This window comes from Telopea speciosissima, chromosome 1 (assembly GCF_018873765.1).
Source record: "Telopea speciosissima isolate NSW1024214 ecotype Mountain lineage chromosome 1, Tspe_v1, whole genome shotgun sequence".
Lineage (NCBI taxonomy): Eukaryota > Viridiplantae > Streptophyta > Magnoliopsida > Proteales > Proteaceae > Telopea > Telopea speciosissima.
The window spans coordinates 24836383-24859376 of NC_057916.1; the positions used below are offsets into that span (position 1 = coordinate 24836383).

Consider the following 22994-nt stretch of genomic DNA (forward strand, 5'->3'; position numbering starts at 1 on the left):
TAATAGATGAGGGAATATTCTATTATAGTTACGAGGACAAGAATACCCCTAAAAATAAATAAAGACCAAACTACCCTTGAACCCATATTAAACACTCCTCCTCAAGTTGGTGCATAGATGCCCCACATGCTCAACTTGCATATGATTGGGTGAAAAATCTTGCCACTAAGATCCTTAGTAAACATATCCGCTAATTGCTTCTCAGACTTAACAAAGGAAACACTAATAATTCCTTGTTCTAGCTTCTCCTTGATAAAGTGATGATCGATCTCAACATGCTTCGTTCGATCATGCTGCACCGTATTATGAGCGATGCTGATGGCTGATTTGCTGTCACAGTATAGCCATGGTTTAATGTATCTCACCGTCTCGTCTCATCTTGTCTTGGCCGATACGTATCGGTATCGTAGGGTATCGATACGATACGTACTAACACTCTCGATACAATTGATTTAGGGGTTGATTTTTTTTTAAAGTATCGGTATGTATCACATTGTATCGGCCGATACGTACATTAGAAGGCACATGTGACTTCAAAATCGTGATTCCAGAAACCAGAAAGCATCAACAGCATTTGGACTGACAAGTTTCATCTAAAACTTCAATTTTGTGGCATCTTTCAAATTTCATGTTTGGGGCTTTGATTGCTTGCTGAAAAACGAATCAAATCAAGGAAACAAACTGCATTTTGGTTGAATCAAGAAAACAAACTGCAATATTGCTTATTTATATTGTTTTTTTTTCAAAAGTGTATGTCTATGCATATTTTGACCATTTCAATGCGTATCTATAGCATGCAATACGTATCTCCGATCCGATCCGATACAATGTGTCTCTTAAAATTACCACACCGATACGATACGCAATACCGATGCTTTAAACCTTGAGTTTAGTTGCATTGACAATTGAACCGGAACACAAAGATCCTGAAGAAGACCTCGGAGCCACAGGAGTTCACAAATACCATGGGCTATAGCCCTAAACTCAGCCTTTGCACTTGATCTAGCAACTACTGCCTGCTTCTTTCTTCGCTAGGTGACTAGATTGCCACCAACAAGAGTACAATACCCTGAGGTAGATCTTCTATCGTCGGGACAACCAGCCCAATCAGCATCAATGAAGGCTTATCTATGTAGGTGATCATGAGGAGAAAAAAGAACACCTTTACCAGGATCCAACTTGAGATACCTCAAAATTTGATACACAACTTCCAAGAACATGGAATGGGGATCATGCATATATTGACTAACTAGGCTGACAACAAATGCAATATTTGGTCGAGTATGCGAGAGATTGAAATCTTCTAACCAATCTCTACTAGCTTCCTTTATTAACCGGCTCACCATCTTTACTTTTAAGACGGGAATTTGCCTTGAGTTGTGTATCCGCTGGTTTGCAGCCTAGCATCCTTGTATCAGATAAGAGGTCAAAAGTATACTTCCGTTGAGAAAGGAAGATACCTTGAGCTGACCGAGTATCAGATAAGAGGTCAATATCTTCTCTCCCTATTTTCTCTCTAACAACCAAGAGCTGGCCGAGATAATCCCTTGCCATAGTCTTACATGTTTCCTTGGTGAAGTGGATCTTACCTAATTGGTTATTATCACATGTGGTGCATTATAGTTTCCTATTATATTATTATCACATGTGGTGCATTCCCTTATAGTTTCCTATTGTATAAATCTCTAGTTTCCTATTGCATGTGGATCTCTAAAGATCTCACAAGATGTAACTTCCTATTCGATTGGGATCTCTTGTATTCTCTTACATATATCTCTACTACTGTGGAGACAATCAAGGTTAATGAAATCAATCACAATTCAAATCTTGTCATGGTATTCAGAGCCATATGCTCAAACGAGCTCCTCTTCTCTAATCCCTTCTCTTTCTTTTCCATCTCCAATGAGTGGAAGCTATGGGCGACCCAAATTCCCAATACCTCCATTGTTTCAACAACCGCCCCTCCTACCCCTAATTCTGGCGCTCATCACTACCTATCCATTAAATAATCTTCCAAAAATTTTATTTATTGGAAGACACAGGTTGTCCCTTATCTGACTGGACAACGCCTCTATGAATACGTCACCGGAGATGAATACCTGAATGGGACAAGTTTGGGTCAAAGGTCCCTGGTAGGGAGACAACTGAGGCTGCAGAGGGTGAAGAAGATGTCTCGAACTTGGTCATCAGACGACGGAGAGTCAGCAGCTTCTCCTGAGATAGAGACGCCCCTGTGGGAGTAGTGTCAGAGGTCTTGGTATGATGTGCCTAAGCTGATCCTGAACCATGGCCACGACCATTTGTAGGACGGTCATAAAGCTTCCAACAAAATTCCTTGGTATGGCGCTCCTTCCCACAGTGATCACATTTCATCGTTTCCCTATCTGAAATGGGACGATCACTAGAACCACGAGAGAAACCCCCCACGAGATGAAGATTCTGAACCAGCCAAAAAATCAAACACTCGGAGCTTGTCTTCCCGTTGCTTGAAGTTTGTGGCAGGAATGGAACCATAGTTCGAGAACTCGTTTCGTTTCAGTATTTCGGGCTGACCGAAATATCCGAAATATTCGAAATTTCGGATATTTCGATCAAAATATTGTATTTTTTCTGGTATGTTTCGATAGGTCATTTCGGTGGGTTTTAGGCCAAGTTAAGGCTTGAAACTTCATGGAAACCCTATTTTAGGCTATATAAACACATTTAAATGTTCAAATTGCAAAAATAGTCACCCAAAATGGTGTTTTGGATGTGCACCATTGATTGGCAACGTACGGTCGAACCCTAATGTATAACTTAGTTAATTACACATTTATACATACACATTGTACATTAAACAAGTAAATTGACTTGGAACTAAGTTGGAAACATAATGACTCATAAGTTAAGTCATAAATCATAATATTAAGTACATAAGACATCAAGTCAATAACAAGTTAACAAATAACAACTTAAGAGTTAAGATTTAAGAAGATGATATCAAACATTTCAAATCACAATATGTCAATATCCCCAATTGTCCCCTACAAGACTACAAGTCAAGTAATCAACTAGTCATCATTCATCTCAAATGTTTACAAATTTGCTAATAATAACTACTCCGCCATCCAGGATCAACCCCACTCATGGTCCGTTGGAGCCGACGTGTATTGCTCTCCGACTGTAGGACAAATGCATGCCATGTCATAGTCTGGGAGAAGAAGCGAGTGTAGTCATCCACAGTGGCCATGTAAACTGCATCATCAACATGCTGAAGGTAACCTATCCTAGGATATAGGTCACCAAATTGTGAAGAAGTACTACCCACTGATCCACTATGATATGAGTCATATAATGGCTCTGGGAGCATGTACGGGTTGTACGGCTGCAGCTGGTGGGTTGGGTAGCCAGGGTAGGAAAAGAAGTTATGCACAAAAGACAATCCACTATATCCCTGTGAGTGGGAGTCATACTCAAAGCGGGAATGGATGGAGAAAATATAGGCTCACGCCCCAGGACATAGTAAGGATTGATGAGAGCTCTTTCTTGATTCTATGGGTGGTGGTGGCCGTTCTTAGTTGGTGGAGCGATTTTTCGGTTAATTCCGTTAACGAACGAGACCTCGGCCTGCTAACTAGCTATGTGGAGGTACCCTCCACGGCCGCTTCTTAGAGGGACTATGGCCGTTTAGGCCACGGAAGTTGAGGCAATAGCAGTGCAGTGATGCCCTTAGATGTTACGGGCGCGCGCGCTACGCGATGTATTCAACGAGTCTATAGCCTTGGCGACGGCGGGTAATCTTTGAAAATTTCATCGTGATGGGGATAGATCATTGCGATTGTTGGTCTTACGAGGAATTCCTAGTAAGCGCGAGTCATCGCTCGCGTTGACTCGCCTACCCTTGTACACACGCGCTCCTACCCATGAATGGTCGGTGAAGTGTTCGGATCGCGGCGCGGGCGGTCGCGCGCCTCGCAGAAGTCTGAACCTTATCATTTGGATGTGAATGCGGAAGGAGATGAACCGTGAACATGTCGCATCTATGATCAGGAAGGGTGTGGAGGGTGTGAGCCCCTTCCTTGAGTCGGAGATGACCAACACAACAATCGGGCGTTGGCCTGCTATCGCCATATGGATGTGAATGAGATGAAAGATGGAGATGGCTGCTATCTACATGAAAAGATGAATGCGGAAATGCCCACTCGATCTACTGTCTTTATCGCCAATACTCAGTCCACCAACAGAGCCAGATAGGGCATCAATGCCCATAAGCTCAGCCTGCCTACTAGTACAACTACCACGACCACCAGGACGGGACTGGCCACGCTGCTTTCTCGAGTAGGTCGAGGTGGACGATGAGGGCCGTGTGGCTGGTGTGGGGGCACAGATTGCCTCTTACTGCTCTTGTACCACAAACGGGACTCTAGTTCCCTCATATGCTTGACCACCATCACCATCATCATCACGTCCATCATTACCTTCATCATCACCTCCATCATCACCATCTCCACCAGGACCACCACTACCATCTCCACCACCACCATCTCCACCAAATGACATAGACCAATCTTCATCCTCCTCATCAACACCACCAATAGGCTGGAACGGTATGGGTGACGCGTCCCGTTCATGTACCTCACCCTCTGCAGCCATGAAGTCATCCACATCAGCTTCTATGTGTTCAGCTATCATGGGGTCAGGTCTACCTCCAGGCTGATCTAACACTGGCTCACCTCTATCCCTCACCCAATCAACAATAGGATCTTCATCATCTGACTCCACCTGGAAATGTCAGCGAGATCGATATTTTCCCTGATACCCTCTTGTCCCATGCGTATGTGTTGCATCTTCAACCTCAAATTATAATGCACATACACTAAGTCAAAGAGACGTTCAGAACCCAATCTATTTCTCCTCTTGGAGTGGATGAGAGAAAATGTACTCCAATTCCGTTCACAGCCAGATGCTGAACATGTCTGGGAGAGAACCTTGATTGCTATTTTTCTTAAATTGTCTGCCAAACCCCCATACCACACTCACCATTCAGCTGCATTACAACAAAAGAAACATGTCACCTTCATTTCAAAAGAATAAGAGATTGAATTGAGTAATGACTAATGAAGTAATGACTAATGAGTACCGGCATCACCGCGTGTCCGGCCTTGCTCTGTAGCATCGGTTCCAAAACTTCCCAATGCATCCCTAAAAGTTTTCAACTGTAATCATTTGGAAAATATTTAAAATTAGTAATGACTCATTACTATTTAGTATTTAATTGAGTAATTTCAAATGAATTATAACTTATAAGACTCACCTCATTATTGCATATCGCCTGTAATTTACAATTCGGCTCCAACTTGGCAACTACTTCTTTAACTGCATTAATAAGACTATTATTCAACCCAAGCCTATGACTATATTGGTACTTGGGGTTCAAATAATATGCTGAAATTTACATTACATATTGACTAGTTAGTAATATATCCTTCAAATTAACTTTAAAAGATGTAATTGCATGAAAAACAAAGAGTGTACATTCACCAGCCTTATGCAGTGGATGCATAAGTTGATTTTCCCAGCGCTCCTTGATAATTTTGAGAAAGTGTTTGCTACCTCGTGGATTTGCATTGTAAACACCTTCATTCATCAAGTCTATGGCAGCATATAGATGTGGCATGGTTAGTCCCTTGAGAGCAGAATCAACTATATGCAAAACCTTGACCATTGGGTCCAGAAGTTGTACCACTTTATGCAACTTAGACCAAAAATCATCTAATGAAATTGTAGCTTGTGCTTCCCTACCACCACGGGTATTGGACCCATTCCAGTTGAACCAGTCTTCAGAAGCAAACATTGATCTCAGTCCAGACTTCTTGGTCTCTATACTCTTGAGTGCAATGTAGTTGGTGGCGAATCTAGTTATGCCTGGCCTCACTAAGTCACCCCCACACTTCTCTCTCAAGAGGTTTAGTGCAAACCCATGGTTGTAGACAAAATTGGTCATATGCCTTGCCTTTTCCACAACATGTTGTACCAATTTGATCTTTCCCATGTCCTTCAACATAAGGTCTATATAATGGGCAGCACATGGAGTCCAAAACAACTGGTACTTATTGTTTTGCATCAACCTCTCACCGGCACTCTTGTAGTTGCTTCCGTTGTCCGTTACAATTTGGACAACGTTCCCCACTCCTACATCTTCTACCACTTCCTTCAGCAATTTGTAGATATGTTTTGCATCCTTTTTCTCCTTAGATGCATCAACAAACTTCAGAAAGACTGTCCTCCCATCACAATACACCATAAAGTTGATGATGGACTTTCTTGTAGGACCAGTTCAACCATCACACATTATGGTCACCCCATAGTTCTCCCATAGCCCCCTCATTTCATTGATGTAGTCTTCAAGCTCTCTCTTCTGCTGGGGCAAATACACATTCATAATCTCATATGGGGTAGGCCCCTTATACCCTAGGCCAGCCTCAACAATGGAATCTATCATAGTCTGATAAAAGGGGCCTTGTGCTGTATTTACCGGGATGGTATGGTATAACATCCACTTAGCTATAGATTCATTCACCATCCCCTTCAGATTTTTCCATGCTCCCTTGATTTTTGGTTGTTTGTTGCCTTTCTTTCTATAAACACCAGGTGCTTGGTGAAGTGCTGGGTCATCTCATGTTGGTGGAGGCGGAGGGGGAGCTGCCTTCGTACTCTGTGATCTCCTAAAGGGATTAGGCAACCCACCTCCTCCACTTGTACCTGCTCCTCTACTACCACTAGCACCAGCTCTAGAGGTACCAGCTCCTCCACTACAACCTACTCTCTGTCTCTCCTGATCCTTATGATAACTGGCTCTGCTCATCATCTGTGCTTGTCTCCAATCCCTAGCCTCTCGCTCAGTCTCTATATCATTAGGAACATAGACATCATCACTGTCATCATCATCATCATCATCATCACGATGGTCTGATTGGCCTCCCGCTGTACACCTCACTGCTTCGTTAAGATCTACTCTTGCCTTCTCCCTCTGAGCCTTCCTCTTACTCCCTCCCTTCATGTAATCAATGACAGCCCTAGATACCTCCACAGGGACCATATGACATGCGACCACTTCAGGAGAATTCCCAGCTAGATGTTGTTTGAGTCTAGTGGCACCACCTCCCAAAAACTGCATGTGACAATAGTTGCATTGGGATTTTCTTTTATCCCCATCAATTGGAGTGCCATGCAACCATGCAATGTCACCCCTAGTGCGCCTGGGTGTGCTCCCCTCCCCCTGGGTCTGGGCCGGCTGCCTCTGCCCCTCTTGCCTCTGGCTCTGTCGTTTACCACGGTTCGCCATAATCGGACTAGTTTACTGTTGCATGAATAAAAGACAATTCATTAATCACTGAAGCACATCAATTCTTTTAGTTTAAATGTTTAAGAATTAAGATTTAAGAGCACTAACACAAGTATATAAGTATATAACTATTTAGTATTTTTCCCCTAACCCTCATATTTTTCTCATATTTAAAAACAATTTTTAAAAATATTTTTCACATGAATATTGGCCTAGCACAACAAAACCGAAATTTTATGCAAATGGGCAGCAATAAAACAACATGTAGAATTTACTTATAGCTATTTTGTATTTTTCCCCTAACCCTCATATTTTTCTCATATTTAAAAATGATTTTCTAAAATATTTTTCAAATAATTATTGGCCTAGCACAACAAAATTGAAAAGATATGTAAATGGGCAGCAAATAAGAAGTATGTACAATTTATTTTGATATTTTTCAGTAATTTTAAAACAAAAACCTCATTTTTTTCTTATTTTTTTCTATTTTTTGAATTTTTTAAATATTTTTTATAATTTTCGAAAATTAAAATAATTAATTATTGGCAGAAAAATATTTTTGACACCATGAGGCCGTAGATCCCAATGGTGTCTAACATATATTTAATTCATCACCATACAATATACATAACCCCTATTATTTTTTTATTTTTGTTGTAAATAAATCCAATTTTTGAAGCAGAAAAATAAATAAATAATATATATACCAAAAAAAAAATTTGACACCGTGAAGTCGTAGATCGGCTTCCGGTGTCTAACATATATTTATTTCATCACAAACAAACATGTTGATCATGCATTTCCCTAAAAAAAATCAATTTTGAGAATATGATTTTACCTGGAATAGTGGAAAGGCTTCACAGATGTGCTAAGAAGTTTGTTCTCCAAGTGATTCCGGCGTAGATGCAGCAAGGATTCAAGTGGGAAGTGGGAGAATGGAGAAGAAATGAGCAAAAACCTTCAAAAACCAAGCAAAAGTGCAAAACCAGAGCTGTAATTTCGACCGAGACTGACGAAACATGTTCATGTATATAAAGCAATTTCTCGAGAAACTTGAAATCTCGAGATATCTCAAAATTTCGAGAATTTCGATCGAATTTTTGTATTTTTTTTATTCGAGGTGGCATTTTGTTTTGAGGAGGTCGAAATTTTCGAAATCTCGATCGAGATTTCGCGAGATTTTGAACTATGAATGGAACAAGTAGCAGAGAAGTCATCATAATAATCTTACTCTTACCACATACTTCTCAACTCGGAATAGTACTGGGAAAACGTCATCTCTTTCTATTTGGTTTCATGGATCTTCTTGCGTAGCTCATACACCTGGGCATCATTGCCAACTCTAATAATAGGTATCCTTGGCAGCCTTCCAGATCTTGGCAACCAAATCCAGCAAAAGGTAACCCCGAGCAATGTTATGGTTCATGGAGTTGATGAGAAAGGACATGACAAGGGAGTTGTCTGAACTCCATTTTCGCAGAGCAGCACCAGTAGCAGTAGCCTTCTCAGATTCCTAGATAAGATAACCAGAAAAACGACAGGAATCAATAGAAAGGAAGCAAGAGCTAGACCACATCAAATAATTGCTCACATCAAGTTTGATGGAGCTGATAGGGAACGAAGGAAAGGCACGATTGTTGACTCTGTCCTGGACAGGTGGTGCAGTAGTAATGTCTGACATGGCTGCTGGTTAGAAAGAATCACGAACAAAGGCTCTAACAACAATAGAACAAAATATCCGAAAATCTTCAAATCTTAAACAGATTCGGGAGAAACATCATAGAAATCATGAATCTCGGAAAGAAACCCTAAGATCTCTTCAAAATATTAGAAGGGAACCAGAAAAGAGCCCTCGGTGGGAGAGAAAATCACCACTGAGGGTGAGAGGTGGAGGTGCCGATAGGTGATGGTGGCGCTAGAAGAAAACAAGAAGAGAGAGAGAGAGAGAGAGAGAGGCGGAGGCAAGAAAGGGAGAGAGAGATGGTGCTAGGGTTGAATGGCGGCGGCTAGAGGCATTAGGGTGTGGATCTCGAGGGTCATCCTAGCTCTGATACCATGATGAAATTCTTGGGATAATGACTTGTGTCTTTGAGATCACAGCCCTACTTTATTTATAGGGTAAATTACACGGACCCCTTAACGAATGCCTAAATTATACTTTCCCCGTGTTTCTCAAAATTACAGACGTAACCCCTAGTACCCCCTTGGGACCCAAAACATTAGATTAAATGTATATATGACCAAATTGCCCTTACTTCTAAATGACTTCAACCCCATCCTCTCGACTGTGGAGGATTGCCTACAACTCCATTTCAGGCGACCACCAATCTCTCCAGTGACCTGCAACTAACCATCGGCCTGGGTTTAAATGTTTCGGCAATCTGCAAATTGAGAGCTGCTACTCCTCCCAGCTCTATTCTTCCTGCAAATTGAGAGCTTTCATCTTGGAGAGTGAAAAAATTTCAAGGTTTGGTAACAGCCTAGAAGCAGCCAGAATCTTGCACATAGCTTCACAGGACACAATTTCAGGTTTTTGGAGAAGATTAGGTTCCAGCAAAATCTTGCAGCACTTGAAGAGCTCTCGGCTTCTGGGTCTTCTCTCTTGTTCACTGCTGCCTGAGGACACTTTGCCAGAGCTGCAAGTCAGTTTGCTTCAGCTCTTTTCCTCTGCTCCTCCGGCATTTCCATGAGAGAGAGAGAGAGAGAGAGAGAGAGCTGAGGACGTTTTGAATAGGAACACATCAAGGTATGTGACGGATCGGAGAGAGAGGAGGTTTCGTCTTTAACAAGGAAATAAATAGGAGTTTTTTTCTGATATGAATTGATAACTTATGCTTATATTATTCTTTGTTTCTCACTTTATATTTGGGGTTTTTAATTGTCTAGTTTTTCTTCTTCTCCTCTGACGGCTGTTGCCGCTAGTTAGTTCTCCTCTTCTTTGCCAGAGATCATAGCCCAACCAGAGCATAGGTACTCTCTCTCTCTCACTCTCTCTCTTTTAGGGTTTTGGGGTCCCATTTTAATTTACTAGAACTTATGATGCTACTTTTCAGTTTTCATTTTTACCCAAGAGCCGCAGCCCTGACAAAATGCCAATTTTCGGTACTGTGGGGAGTTAATGGAATAACACAGACCAGGCCATGGATTCGAGCTGTGGTTCTTCATGTAAAGGAATGCCTAATACTACAACGCTCTTTCTGCTTGATGGATTGATGAGCCATCTCCATCAAACCTGCGCTGGTCTACGCTTAGAATGAAAAAACACCACCGCCTCCCTGGGTTCTCAGACTCCATCGCCAAAACCTCCTCCATCTTACAAGTCAAAGTGAATTGGGATGAAGAATAGGGGTTGGGAGTGGGGCTGTTTTGCAGGGATGGAGGTGGGGTGGTGGATTGGGATGAAGAACAGGGGTTGGGGGTGCGGTTGAGTTGCAAAGGTGGCGGTGGGTTAGGGGTAAGTATAAAGATAAATTTTTAATTCTACCCTCTCAAGGGTAGAATGGTCATAAAAACTAATATAAATTCCTACCGTTAGTAACTAACAGATTTTACTAACGGCCTGGGTTTAAGTGTTAATTAAGTTGGAAAGTAGGGGTAGTCTCTGTAATTTTTAGAAACACGTGGGAAGTGTAATTTAGGCATTTGTCAAGGGGGGTCCATGTAAATTACTCTTATTTATAATAGATGAGAGAATGTTCTCTAATAGGTACAAGGACAAGAATACCCCTGAAAATAAAAAAGACCAAACTACCCTTGAACTCATATTACAACACTCAAAACTAACATTTAATTTGGTCTCTCTGTTCCTTGGTCCTTACCATGATGAGTGTGTGTCAGAGAATTCTTCATTAGGAAATTTTATGTTTTCTGTTCAACGTTTTTCTTATCTTTTGCTTTCCTGGAAAACAAAAGGAAATCACACTGCGAATTAACTGTGAGTGGAGATTTATTTCCATCTTTGCTTTGTTGTTTCGGAAACTTTTTTTAATGGAAAATTTATGTTTAAATAAGTAATTATTTGCATTTGGTAGCTTTAAAGATGCATCTTATAGTGGAGGAGGGAACATCACATTTAAAGGAACTCTCGAAGACAGTGGTTATTTCACAACACAGCTCTTTTGCGGGAAACTACCGTTGGCTGATCTACCAGTTCATTTTACATATTCTGTAAGCACTAAGCACTTGGTACTGGCTATGACTAGTACATTTTTGGTATGAACTGAACAAAAAACATGTCCTTGACATACAAAGAGATGAAATAGGAATTCCATGGAAGTTTCTCCGTCACTTAATGGATCTCATGCCCTGATTTGTCAAAGTCTAACCTTTGGAATGATTTTATACTGTGCCAAATGGAGATGTCCACCCAGCATATAACATGGGCATGTCAAAAGTCCTCGATTTTCACATGTATTATAATGCATCTTAACCAGAGTTCTACTCACATGTCTATTGACATGTCAGTCAGCTGGTTTGGAATTTGAACCCAAGACCACAGTTTTCCTCCGAACGGCAATAACTAGTGTACTAGTGTTTGAAACCCAGTTTATTCCTTCTGTTGGACCTTTTGCCCTGGAACTGAACTCTTATGCAGTTTGATCAATCCTTGATCTGGAAACACTATATTAACTGGATTCAACTTTGCAGCCAGTCAAACCAGTGAGCTAGTTAAACGGTTTGCTTAAAACCAATGTACTGGACCTTAATATGATTACATCTTTTTTTTTTTGGGGTTTGGGGGGGGGGGGGGGGGGAGGGTGTCATTTTTCATTGCCTAGTAATGAAGTTAGCCTCTTTCAATGCCGCCAGTCCATCTGGGGACCAGGTTACCCCCACCAGAATGGTTGATCTGTAGTATAAGTGTAGAACATTAACCTGTATCAGCAGCTGCAAAGGATATTAGTTAGGGCTGTAAGTAACCTGTTTACTCGACCCTCCCATGGAGGGTAAGGGTAAAAGGTTTGTTCCGACCCTCCTAAATACCCATTTACCCACCTAATAATACTAAGTAAGTAAATTATTATATATATTATTGGGGAGTGTTCTCTGTGGGGGAGTGCAGGGGCCACACGCATGCGGCAGCCAATGAGAGCACATGCGCAGGCATCTCGGGGGGCGGGATTTCCGCCTTTCATTTGGGGGGGGGGGGGGGCACTGTGTCTGGGCGTGTCCCCTGTGTCCCTCACAGAGAACTTTTCTCCATATATCATATTTATGTTTTATGGGAAAAGAGTGGGCACGCTGCCGGGGTGCCCACCTCTGTCTATCTCTTCCACCCCCCATGGAAAGGGCCTCCCTATCCGTCCCATCCCACCCAACCCATTGGTCAAGGCCGCCTGCATACCTGGAGCAGGCAGCGTGCCCAACTTCTGCCCAGGTTTTATTTAACCCAACGTGCATGTTTTAGGCCCTTCCTTAGCCCATCCCACCCTAGGCCCATCCCTAGTAATACCCAAGGCTCATACATGATGGAATAATGTAATATTGGTAACTAGTATTAGGACATTAGGTGAATCAGAATTTAATATAGCTTTACCCACCTTACCCGTTTACTTCCTGGGCAGTGGCATTTTGTAACCTTTGCCCTTACCCTACTCCCATGGTAAGGGTAAAAGGTTTCTACTACCTAAGAGGGAAATGGTAAGGCCAATGTCCAACCCTACCCTACCGCTCTGCAGTCCTAATATTAGAATTCATGTAGATTTCTGGTGAGGAGGTCCCATCCACCAATACTTTTAAATACTGTAAAATCTAAAATAATATAAATTAAAAATCCGCTTAAGCTAATCTGAGTATTTGACTTTGATTCTCAAGAAACAAATCTTGACTTTCTCAACTAGCAGTACTTGAGCACAATCACTGTCTAGGTTGAGTAACTTACATTGTCCAGTCCCTTGAACAATCATCATATTTCCATGCAGGTGAGATCAGATGGGAGCTCTTGTTTGGGACTCGTCCTTGAGTTAGTTTCTAGCACAAGTGGAAAAGAGTTGGTCCTTCTTGCTTCCTGGGGGAGCACCTTAGAAACCATGAACCAGTTCTCAAGCAAATTCGATAAAGTCGTTATGCCACGCCAAGTTAGACATATGACAAAAGAAACTGAGGCGGTCCCAGGATGGGTCATACATGAGACTAGCATCGCAATGAATGGTTACACCTTAACAGAAATCGGGGTTGTCTGCTATAAGTTAAAGCCTGAATTTAATGATTTGAGATTACAGCAAGTCCACAGGTCAGATGACCAAGCCACAAAATTGGTTACTAGTCCATCAGAGTATTATGCTTCTCTTGGTCATATCAGCATTAGACATTATGAGCAGAAAGATTTCCCACCTTCCTTATCTTGGGAGGTCAAGGGTCAGTATATTTCATGGGCCTCAAACTCTCAAGGTGTCAGGACAGTAAGTATTAAGATTGTTTGGATGTTGAAAGGAGGGGATAGTTCTGTGTTTCCTAAATATATTATGTATGTCCAGAGAATTGCAGAAAATGTGGTTGCAGATGCCACAAGTGAAGAAATCAAGGACTATCTGGGTGTAGCACGAGTGCAAGCTTTCTATGTTTCTGATCTCGTGGTTCCCCCAGGTATTTCCAGTCTCAAATTCTTCATTCAAGTTTGTTGTGTTGATGGGGTTTGCCAGCAGCTCGATAATTCTCCAACATTATTATTGGATGTCGAAGGTATATAAAAGCCTTCTGTTGGTCGGAAATGAACCCTAGTGGTTTTACCCAATCCAATTATTAGACGAGTTGACTTATGCCAATTCAAGCTTGGGGTGAATAAAAGCAGGTGCGATTGGATTTAGATTACCTCCCTTCACAAAGTCTATTTGATCTTTCTTCATTTAATAATGTTTTTAGTCTGGCACATACTGCAGGATAATAGTGGTACAAGTTATTCTGATGTATATACAATTCTTTGATCTGGCCATAATTTTAGAACCATCAGGTCTAAAATAAGTGTATAACATGACCATAAGTACATTTTAAATTTTCTTTCTGTATATGTAACTTTATCTTTACATACTGGTCGATTTAAACATATTATTTCTATTTCTTTTAATGGGAGTGTGGTTCAGTGAGAACATTCCAGGTTAAGTAATTCCGTATCTGTTTTGTTTATTTTATTTTGTTTTGTGGCTTAGCTAAAACAAATTTATGCATGTGATTTACGTATTTGTAATTTGTAATTAAGTGTTGTATAAATTTTGGAAGCATTTAATAATGTTTTTAATCTGGCACATACTGCAATTTGTGTAGAGGATATGAAGGTGTACATGGAGGATATGGTTTTGGAGAGAGGAATGAGGAGGGGATCTCAATTTAGATTTGTCATGGCTTATGATTTATCCATTGTAAATATTTACTTTGAAAGAGAGAGGGGCATTTATTTACCTTCAAAAGTGGACATCAATGTAGTCAAATAGATTTCTTCCTAACTATAAGGTCTGATAGATTGTTATGTAAAGACTGTAATGTAAGGTTATACCAGGGGAGAGCCTAAGCACACAACATAGATTAGTTGCTTTTAAACGACTATTAAGACAAAGAAAGTTGCTTTTAAGACATAGCAAAGGACTAAGGATGTAGAGGATCTATAAAGGTATAAATTTGTCAGAAATGAAGCTAAGAAGATTGTGGGAAAAGTAATGGCGGAGAAATATTAAGATCTTTATAACAATCTGAGCACAAAGGAAGGGGAAAAGGCTATAGAGATCTCGACTATGTTAGATGTATTAAAAGTAAAAATGGTAAAGTACTAATAAGGGATGATGACATTAAGAAGAGATGGAAAGGTTATTTTTGCAGCCTACTAAATGAAGACACTTCGAGTAAGTGTTCTAGAAGATTGCATTATCCATCAAGACCACATGCCGTAGATATATACATAGAATTAGGGTGTTTGAAGTAAAAGAAGGCTTAAGGAGGATAAAAGCAGGCAAGGCACAAGACCCATATGAAATCCCAATAGAATTATGGAAGAGCTTAGGAATATGTGGTTTATCTTGACTAACCAAGCTGTTTAATAAGATTATAAGCACAAGGAAAATGTCAAATGAATAGAAGAGAAGCATCATGGTTCAAATTTATAAAAATAAAGGTGATATTCAGAGCTGCAATAACTATAGAGGCATAGAACTAATGAATCATACTATGAAATTATGAGAGATGGTTATTGAAATCCACTTGACAGTGCACCTTACCAATAGGTTGCAATAGCGCAACTTAACAGCTTGCACACTTGGTGCAACCACGTGGGAGAACCTTGTGATGCAATGTCACACTCTAGTGTAATAATTGTCGTTGTTGTTCGGTCTGTTTCTTCTTCTTTGAGTTGTGCTTCTTTTGTCTTATTCCTTAAAAGCTTAAGTTATTAGGTGAAGAGACCAAACCAGTATATAAAGGCTTCTAAGGTCCCAGAATTTTCTAACATAGGATTATTTCAACACTCACTTCTCACCCTTTTTTCTTTTTTTTTTTAATTTTTTTAAAGAGGGGGGCGGTAAATCCCCTCTTACAGGTTGACCATCAGTTGAGTGGCAGTACATGCTTCTGGGTAACCTTATACAAATGTACTATTAATGTAATGGATTTAATACTTTGATGTCATAAAAAACCTATTTAGCTATGAAAAAATAAGATTCTTGCTCATCTGAGTTTTGGTGAGGAAATTGTGTTACATTTATACTGTTTGTACGTTTGAAATGCTGAAGTAGATATAGTCGTAGTTAGAATACATTTTTTAGGAAATCTGAAATGATGCTTCTCTTGTCATCTTCTTGATTGCCTAAAATACGTTCCAATTCATCCAAAACATGATTACCATCTTTCCCATTCTTTGCTGATGATCCGGCAATAACAAAATCATGCACTTGTTGTTCTTCCTTTTTCGGACATAGAAAGATAGAGACCCTTGTCTGCTTATGTGTTTGCCACCGATTCTGATCAAATTCTGATTCGAATCAGCAAGAATCAGTCAGAATTACTCTGGGACAGAGTGAGTAGGCAATTGACAATTTTTTTAGTTTGATTCCTGTTGTAACTGTGTGGATTGACCCTTTGGCATGAATGGAATCAAAAGAGCTTCCTGAGGATTTCAAAAGAAACCAACAGTGTAGTCACAGCTGCCCTGTGCCTGTGGAATATGATGGCAGAGAGTTTGAGGGAATACCTAGAGTCTTCTATGGTCTTATATATACTTTTTTTTCTCTGTTACATATTTGTCTGGTACCATACTGGGACCAGCAAGAAGATGGCATTATGGTGGCCCATGGGAGGATTAAGGTGAGAAAACAGTCCTAATTTTAATGATTTATAGCTAAGAATTGCCCTTGACCAATTTTGTCTTAGCAAATTGTGTTTCCAAAGTATACCTATCATCATTTAATGCATTGGAGTGATAGTCTGGCTCATAAGGTATTCAGTCTATTGTTCTACAATTTTCATCCTACCACTGTTTGTTTACTTACATTAATATAAGTTTCAGTAAAACAGAGTACCACCCAAACATGCCTTTATGGAAACTGCTCCCACTATATTTATTTTGGAAAAATCCAATTATAACCATATTGGTTATAATTACATTGGTAACTATGGCCTGATATGGAAGAATGATGTAGGAAATTTGATCATTAGATATTCAGGGAATTACCTAGTTTGACCACGTGTCAAATTTCAATCTCAAATTCAATTATTTATCTTTTCTATCTTATGCCATTGATGAATTTGAACTCCCTCGGACCATACCCCATAGATGGTTTGAGATGGGTTGGGATGGTTACCTACAGGGGAGGGGATCTGGACTCAAATATCATTCTCTCTCATGTATATCCATGCAGGTACCCCACTGTAGTCCCATGCACCCTCTAGTAGTCATGAATTTTGTTTGGCCACATGGCAAAACTCTAACTAGTTTAAAACTTGATATGTGAATGGGAGACCTTAGGATCTATTTGTCTATTTGTCTGTAAATTTTCAGCCTCATCTGACCTTTCATGTATGTAGTAGAATCAGGGCTATTGTTATAGTTTAATTTGTACTAATGCGATTACAGCTAGAAGTTCCCATTTATTTTTAAGGCAAAACTTTATGTTCTTATCAAGACAATCAGAATAATTGCTACGTGGAAAAGAGAGTCCCAAATTTTGTGCACAAGTAGATCCCAAGAACCATGTTCATATGTAAATTTTCAACTAATACAAAGTTTGTCAAATGACAAAATAGAGGTTTGAAAGTCATTACAATGGGAGAGTGCATAATAGTGATTAGAATAGGGTAAAAATGCATGGACAAAGAGGGTATTTGGTTGGATTGAATGCTAAATTTACACATGGCTAATCCAGGGCATGTCTTAGCTAGCCAATCGTCATAATTATCATATCTTTATTTCAAGTGGCACAATGAGATGGACCACCTTGATAAGCTTATCAAGGCCAGACCAGACTAATGAATGTTTCTTTTATTTTAAGAGTTTTGGAAAAAGGTTACCACATGCTTGTCATAAGAACCTTCCTTCATGCCTACTTTAAACATTGCCACATGGATAGATGATGTGGCAATTTTAATACTGCCACGTGCTAAATTTTAGTGCCTAACTCAGTCAAGTACCCTCTCGTTTCTAAGTATGTATTTTTTATGTATGTCTGTGCATATGTATGGTACTCCAACCACAGTTGTGCACTCTCTAATAGCCTTGGATTTTAAAAGCTCTATTTTTTCACGTGGAAAACTCTGCTAGGACTCAAACTTGGCATGTGAACAAGAGGCCTAGAGTTGTACCATCAACAAGATTAGGTTTCTGTTGTATCAATCCACCCTTGTTTGATTCCTATTGAAATATATACTTAGGGGGTGTGTGCAGGGGCGGATGATTTCAAAAAGATCGCCAAGATTCGTGATCTGTTGCCGAACTTATTCCAATTCCAATAACTCAGACTCAAATAATGGGGATCTCTAGAATACTTCGTAGTAGCAGATACTCGGTCTATCAATATCGATTTGATCCTTTTTAGACCTATTAGTCAGTACTTGTAAGACTTGAAGAAACTTAGAATTGCGGAGTTTTTAGATTAATAATCTAAAATGTTAATATTAAGTTCTGAATTTTAAGTTAAAAATAACCATAATTAAATATAAAAACAAAAATCACTTTTAGTAGATCAAGGGAAAATTAGAAAATTCAAAACTTTTGTCTTTTATCTTTTAAGTACTCATTAACTTCAAATTTTTTAGGACCACTACTTTGGTGAATAGGGAGAAAAGAAAATTAATTATATGAAAGTGCAAATTTAGTGAATCAGATGGTGGACAAGAATGGAACCAAAATGTCTGAGCATGCATAGATGGTGAATTGGGAGAAGGTAGGGGAAAGGGAGTGGCTTAGGTCTTAAAGCACTCTACAGAACCTGAATTTCCCTGACTGGGTTGGACCCCCTAACCTTTATATGGAATCTTAGGTCAACTCTTTTGTGATTAATTAATAAAACCCATGTTTAATTAGTTCTAGATTAAGATATCAACCTAAGTTCTTGCTTTAATTGCTACTGATCAAACAAGGACAAAAGACAAAACCCTAAAAGATAAATAAAAAGACAAGAAAAACTAACGAAAACTGACTAACTACCATGCCCAAAAGCAGTCCAAGATCCGGGTTTAGGTAAGTTAAAGGAAACTCAAAACCCAATATAATTATGAAGGATATAGACTTAAAACTTTTTGTCCCAAGAAATTTTGACTTAGAAAAAAATAGGGTCGAATGAAAGAAGAATTTCTTTATCATGAATATCGGTACATACCCAAGGGGAGGGGTATTTTCGACCTGAAATTTTTTCCTCTCCTGTCTGCTGCCCGGACAGGATCGTGTTGTCCCCTCACATGGGGTCACGAAATGATGACCTAACCCCCTGCCCTAACACACTGTCCAAGCAAGGCTAAATTGTCATTTCACGCCCCCATGTGAGGGGACAGAACGGTCCTGTCCGGGCAACGGACAGAAGAGGATAACGATTCCTTTCGACCCCAAATAATATATAGTGGGATACTATAATGAGACCAGAGACAAATGTTCCTTGTCAACTATGACATCCTACAACTTATTGAAAGTATGATTTTTTTTTTTTTAAGATAAATGTATTGCCTCTCATTCAAACAAAATTAGGTCAAGTATGGAGCTATATGGGTTTCCCAAAGAATGCTGAGGGAAAATGGCAATGTCGGCTTGAATTAAACAGTTACCTAATAGTTTAGTTTATATGCAACATAGCCATGGAGGTCCTATGCTTCTTTTCTTTGACCATGGAAGTGGTGGTGCTTAAATTAAGACCATAATACCAAGTAACCATTAATTTCATAACCAAAAACTTCTAAGATTTAGAAGAGAGGACTGGAGGGGAAGGGAAAAGGAAAATGGAAAACAAATAACAATAAGGGTGTCATTATTCCTTCCGTTTGTATCGTAAGAAGTCTGAAATGCCCTTGATTGGCATTATTCTAGGACTCTCATCCAACCATCAGAACCCATTGATTAAGAGATTCTCTCTTCACCATGGGTGAAGGATAACTCCATCTTTTAACATCTACCCATTTTTTAAGAGAGGATAAGCTGTGACATTTGATACTACTTTCTTGCAGCATATGATCACTACTGAATGGTTTGATTAACAATTTAAAATGGAGGGTAACTAAATAAATTAGTTTAACGGCCACTAACCACTTTGCTATCCTTTAATTACTAGAAGCAAATGCCTCGATTTGCTTAATTTAATAGCTTAGGAAAAAGAGGAACAACAAGAAGAAGAAGATGTAGCAGGATAGTAGCAGCAGCAGAAGAAGAAGAAGAAGGTGAATAACGAGAAGAGACATGGAGCAAGCAAGCAACCTTCCCATTGGAAGCACTATCCTCGAGCCCTCAAAAGAGGAAAAGGGCTGCAATATTTGACTCCTCTCGAAAAGAAGCAAAGATCGAGATTGAAACAGAGAAGGCTCTAATTTGTCTTGTTATGTACTTTCAGATATGTCTTTTCTTAATCATTTTCAGCTTCATTAACTCCCACACCACACCACACCACACCCCACCCTCTCATGCACCAATCCCCACCAGGAAGCTTCATATGAATCATTAACCCTAGATTGGCCGGTCCATACCTTTTGTAGTGTTATCCAATTTCATTGATATTTTTTTATTTTTTTTTATTTTTGAAATCAAGGAAGTAAAATGTCTCAAAATCAAATAGATTAATGGTCAAAGATATATTTGTAAGAACACATTTTTATTATATTGGATTAAAATTATGTTTATTGTGGGGGCATTAAGACATAAACAAATTTTAGAGGAGGTGGGGAAAATTATTAAAAATTCCTCAACATATATAACTAGGTCAGAAAAAGGATAATCTAATGTAATAAAATAACTAGCAAACTAGTTAGTGACAAATTGAGGGTTCATACCCTTAATAGTTTACACTTTAGACACAGCTAATACATAGCTAGAGAGAGTTACAAATATTTCAAAATTATTGATAAAACCAAAGAGCGTGAAGACTAGTGGAAGTCACATTCCCATCACCATCAGGTATGAAAATGATAGAACTCTGAAGAAAAATTTGAGAGACAAAAAGCAAAAAAAGACGAAGAAGGTTAAGGAGGGGAGCGGAGGCTGGGTTTGACTTAGAAAATGCTTCCAAATTAAAAGAAATTAAAAGAAATCAAAAGAGGGAATCTTTAAGTCAGGTGATGGTTTTTGTTTTAATTTCTCTGGAACAGTACAAGTTAAGGAGAGAGAATCATTCAGAAAAAAAAATTAATAAGAAGAAGAAGAGTTAATCACTTGCTTGCACTGGCCTCCACGTGAATATATAACACCAAAAAATTTCTAACTTCACCGAAATACTAACTAAGATTCGTTCTTGAAATGTTTGGAAGACAGAGAGCAGGCACCGACTCCTTCCCCAACGCGTTAATCAAACCTGTTTAGCTTTTGTTTGTTTTTCAAGCAATTCTTAAAACCCTAATTTACTCAACCTCTCACATGCAGCTGGGGTTGACCTGACCTGATCAATCCAGTTATCTTATTTTCTACCCCACCTCCATTTTACCTCTATTCTTATTGTTTATATTATTGCCCTCTCTCTCTAATATTAAATATGAAAGATGTTCAGTATAGTTGAGAACAAAGAGTTTGAAATCATAAACCATTTCATTAGGAAACCAAGTCAAGTCCAGAGAGACTCTCTCTTAGGTGGATCTTGAATTACATTGCTGGAAGAAGCAAAGTTGAGGAATTGGGGAAAGTTATTGAGATTATTACTATGAAGAAGAAGAGATTTGTCATCTGCAGGGTGGTCTATCTGGTGAGTAGTAGTAGTAGTAGGTAAGGCAGGCTCTTGCTGCATCTGAATACAAAGGATCTCTGCTTGAGCCATTGCTAGTTGCATCTGCAGTTGAGAGACTTGGTTCTGCAAGTAGGATATAGCCCCGACGCAACCGTAAACTGGGTCTCTTACTCTCGCATTCGCTTCATATACTAAACTGCTAACTGCATCTGCTCTTTGATGAATTGGAAGCTCCTGTGTAATACAAACACAGAAAAATAAGTCAACAATTACCCTAGAAACCATATGTAAATTAATAACCCTCCCAAAAAAAAACTTAAGATTTTTGGGACTTGTGTAAAACTCGTTCTCTCCGTCTATGGCTCTGATACCACTTGTTAGAAACTTAATAGAACTCCTTAAAAATTTACGAGATAGGTTTCTTGTCAAAACTACTTATGAATACCACCACTTGTTAGGGACTTGGTAGAACTCAACCTTAAAAATCTAGCTTTTTAAGGATGAGTTCTAACAAAGATTTGTGAGATGGGTTTCTTGTTAAAACAAGTTATGAACATGAATCTATGATTTATGAGAGAGAGAGAGAGAGAAACCTGTAACATTTTGCTAACATTGCTGGCACCAAAGACCTTGTGAACTATGGCAAACTTATGAGGATCATCAGAAGGGAAGTAAGGAGCGAAGATGCAGTCCTTGGCACAGCGACGTCTCAACAATTTGCAGGAAGCACAAGGGGAACTGCCACCACCCATTATGGAAAAAATGGATCAGAGAAAATTAACCCTGGAAGGAGGAGAACTGGTTTCGATGAAAGAAGAGAGTGGGGGAAGGAGAGCAGAAAAAAAGAGAATATGCTTTTGGTGGTACTGTCTATGTCCTGTCCTATTATGATGAACTTGAACACAAGCAGAAGAAGAAGAAGACTTACCAAGGATAACATGGGAGGTGTGGGGGAGGGGATTTGAACGAGTATTTATAATGGAAAATTTGCCTTCAAAAGGGAAATTCCGAATTTACCTTCCAAAAGGATCCTCCACCAAATATAAAAAGAAACATAGAAAACGGATCTTCTAAAAGGGTAATTTAAAAGTTAAACTTTCCCTTTAAATTAAAAGTTAACAAAGAAGTGATGCTTTTACGTATAATTAGCCTTAGTTAAAAACGTTTTTACACTTAACAATAACCATGTTTCAGCTTCACTCGATTTTACCATTCTAACCTCGAATATAAGATTATTTAATAAGAACTACAAAGGGTATTTTGATCATTTAATTAAGCAGATCTTAATTGAATATATATATAATAATTGTGAGTTTGAGACACGTCGTGGTCGTGAAAAG

General features: G+C 39.4%; 2 protein-coding genes across 4 annotated transcripts in view; one reads left to right on the plus strand and one right to left on the minus strand.

Moving 5' to 3' along the window:
• LOC122667817 (cytosolic endo-beta-N-acetylglucosaminidase 1-like) overlaps positions 1-14206 on the plus strand; it is a 47539-nt gene extending 33333 nt beyond the window's left edge. For all 3 annotated transcript variants that reach the window (XM_043864262.1, XM_043864269.1, XM_043864277.1), the window contains 2 exons: positions 11356-11491; positions 13246-14206. In XM_043864262.1, the coding sequence (XP_043720197.1) occupies positions 11356-11491; positions 13246-14013 (904 nt within the window). In that variant the 3' untranslated portion in view covers positions 14014-14206. The remainder of the gene's footprint in view (positions 1-11355; positions 11492-13245) is intronic.
• A 7284-nt stretch (positions 14207-21490) lies between these two features.
• LOC122667838 (LOB domain-containing protein 12) lies at positions 21491-22469 on the minus strand. The gene is made up of 2 exons (XM_043864289.1): positions 22248-22469; positions 21491-21888 (listed from the first exon to the last, which is right to left on the minus strand). Exons 1-2 carry the CDS (start codon positions 22404-22406, stop codon positions 21535-21537), a joined length of 513 nt encoding a protein of 170 aa, XP_043720224.1. The 5' UTR covers positions 22407-22469; the 3' UTR covers positions 21491-21534.
• Between the last annotated feature and the right edge of the window lie 525 nt (positions 22470-22994).

Coding starts and splice junctions, on each gene's coding strand:
- LOC122667838 (XM_043864289.1), bottom strand. CDS start 22,406: ATGGGTGGTGGCAGTTCCCCTTGTGCTTCCTGCAAATTGTTGAGACGT. Junction 21,889..22,247: donor ATGTTAGCAAAATGTTACAG/GTTTCTCTCTCT, acceptor TGTATTACACAG/GAGCTTCCAATTCATCAAAG.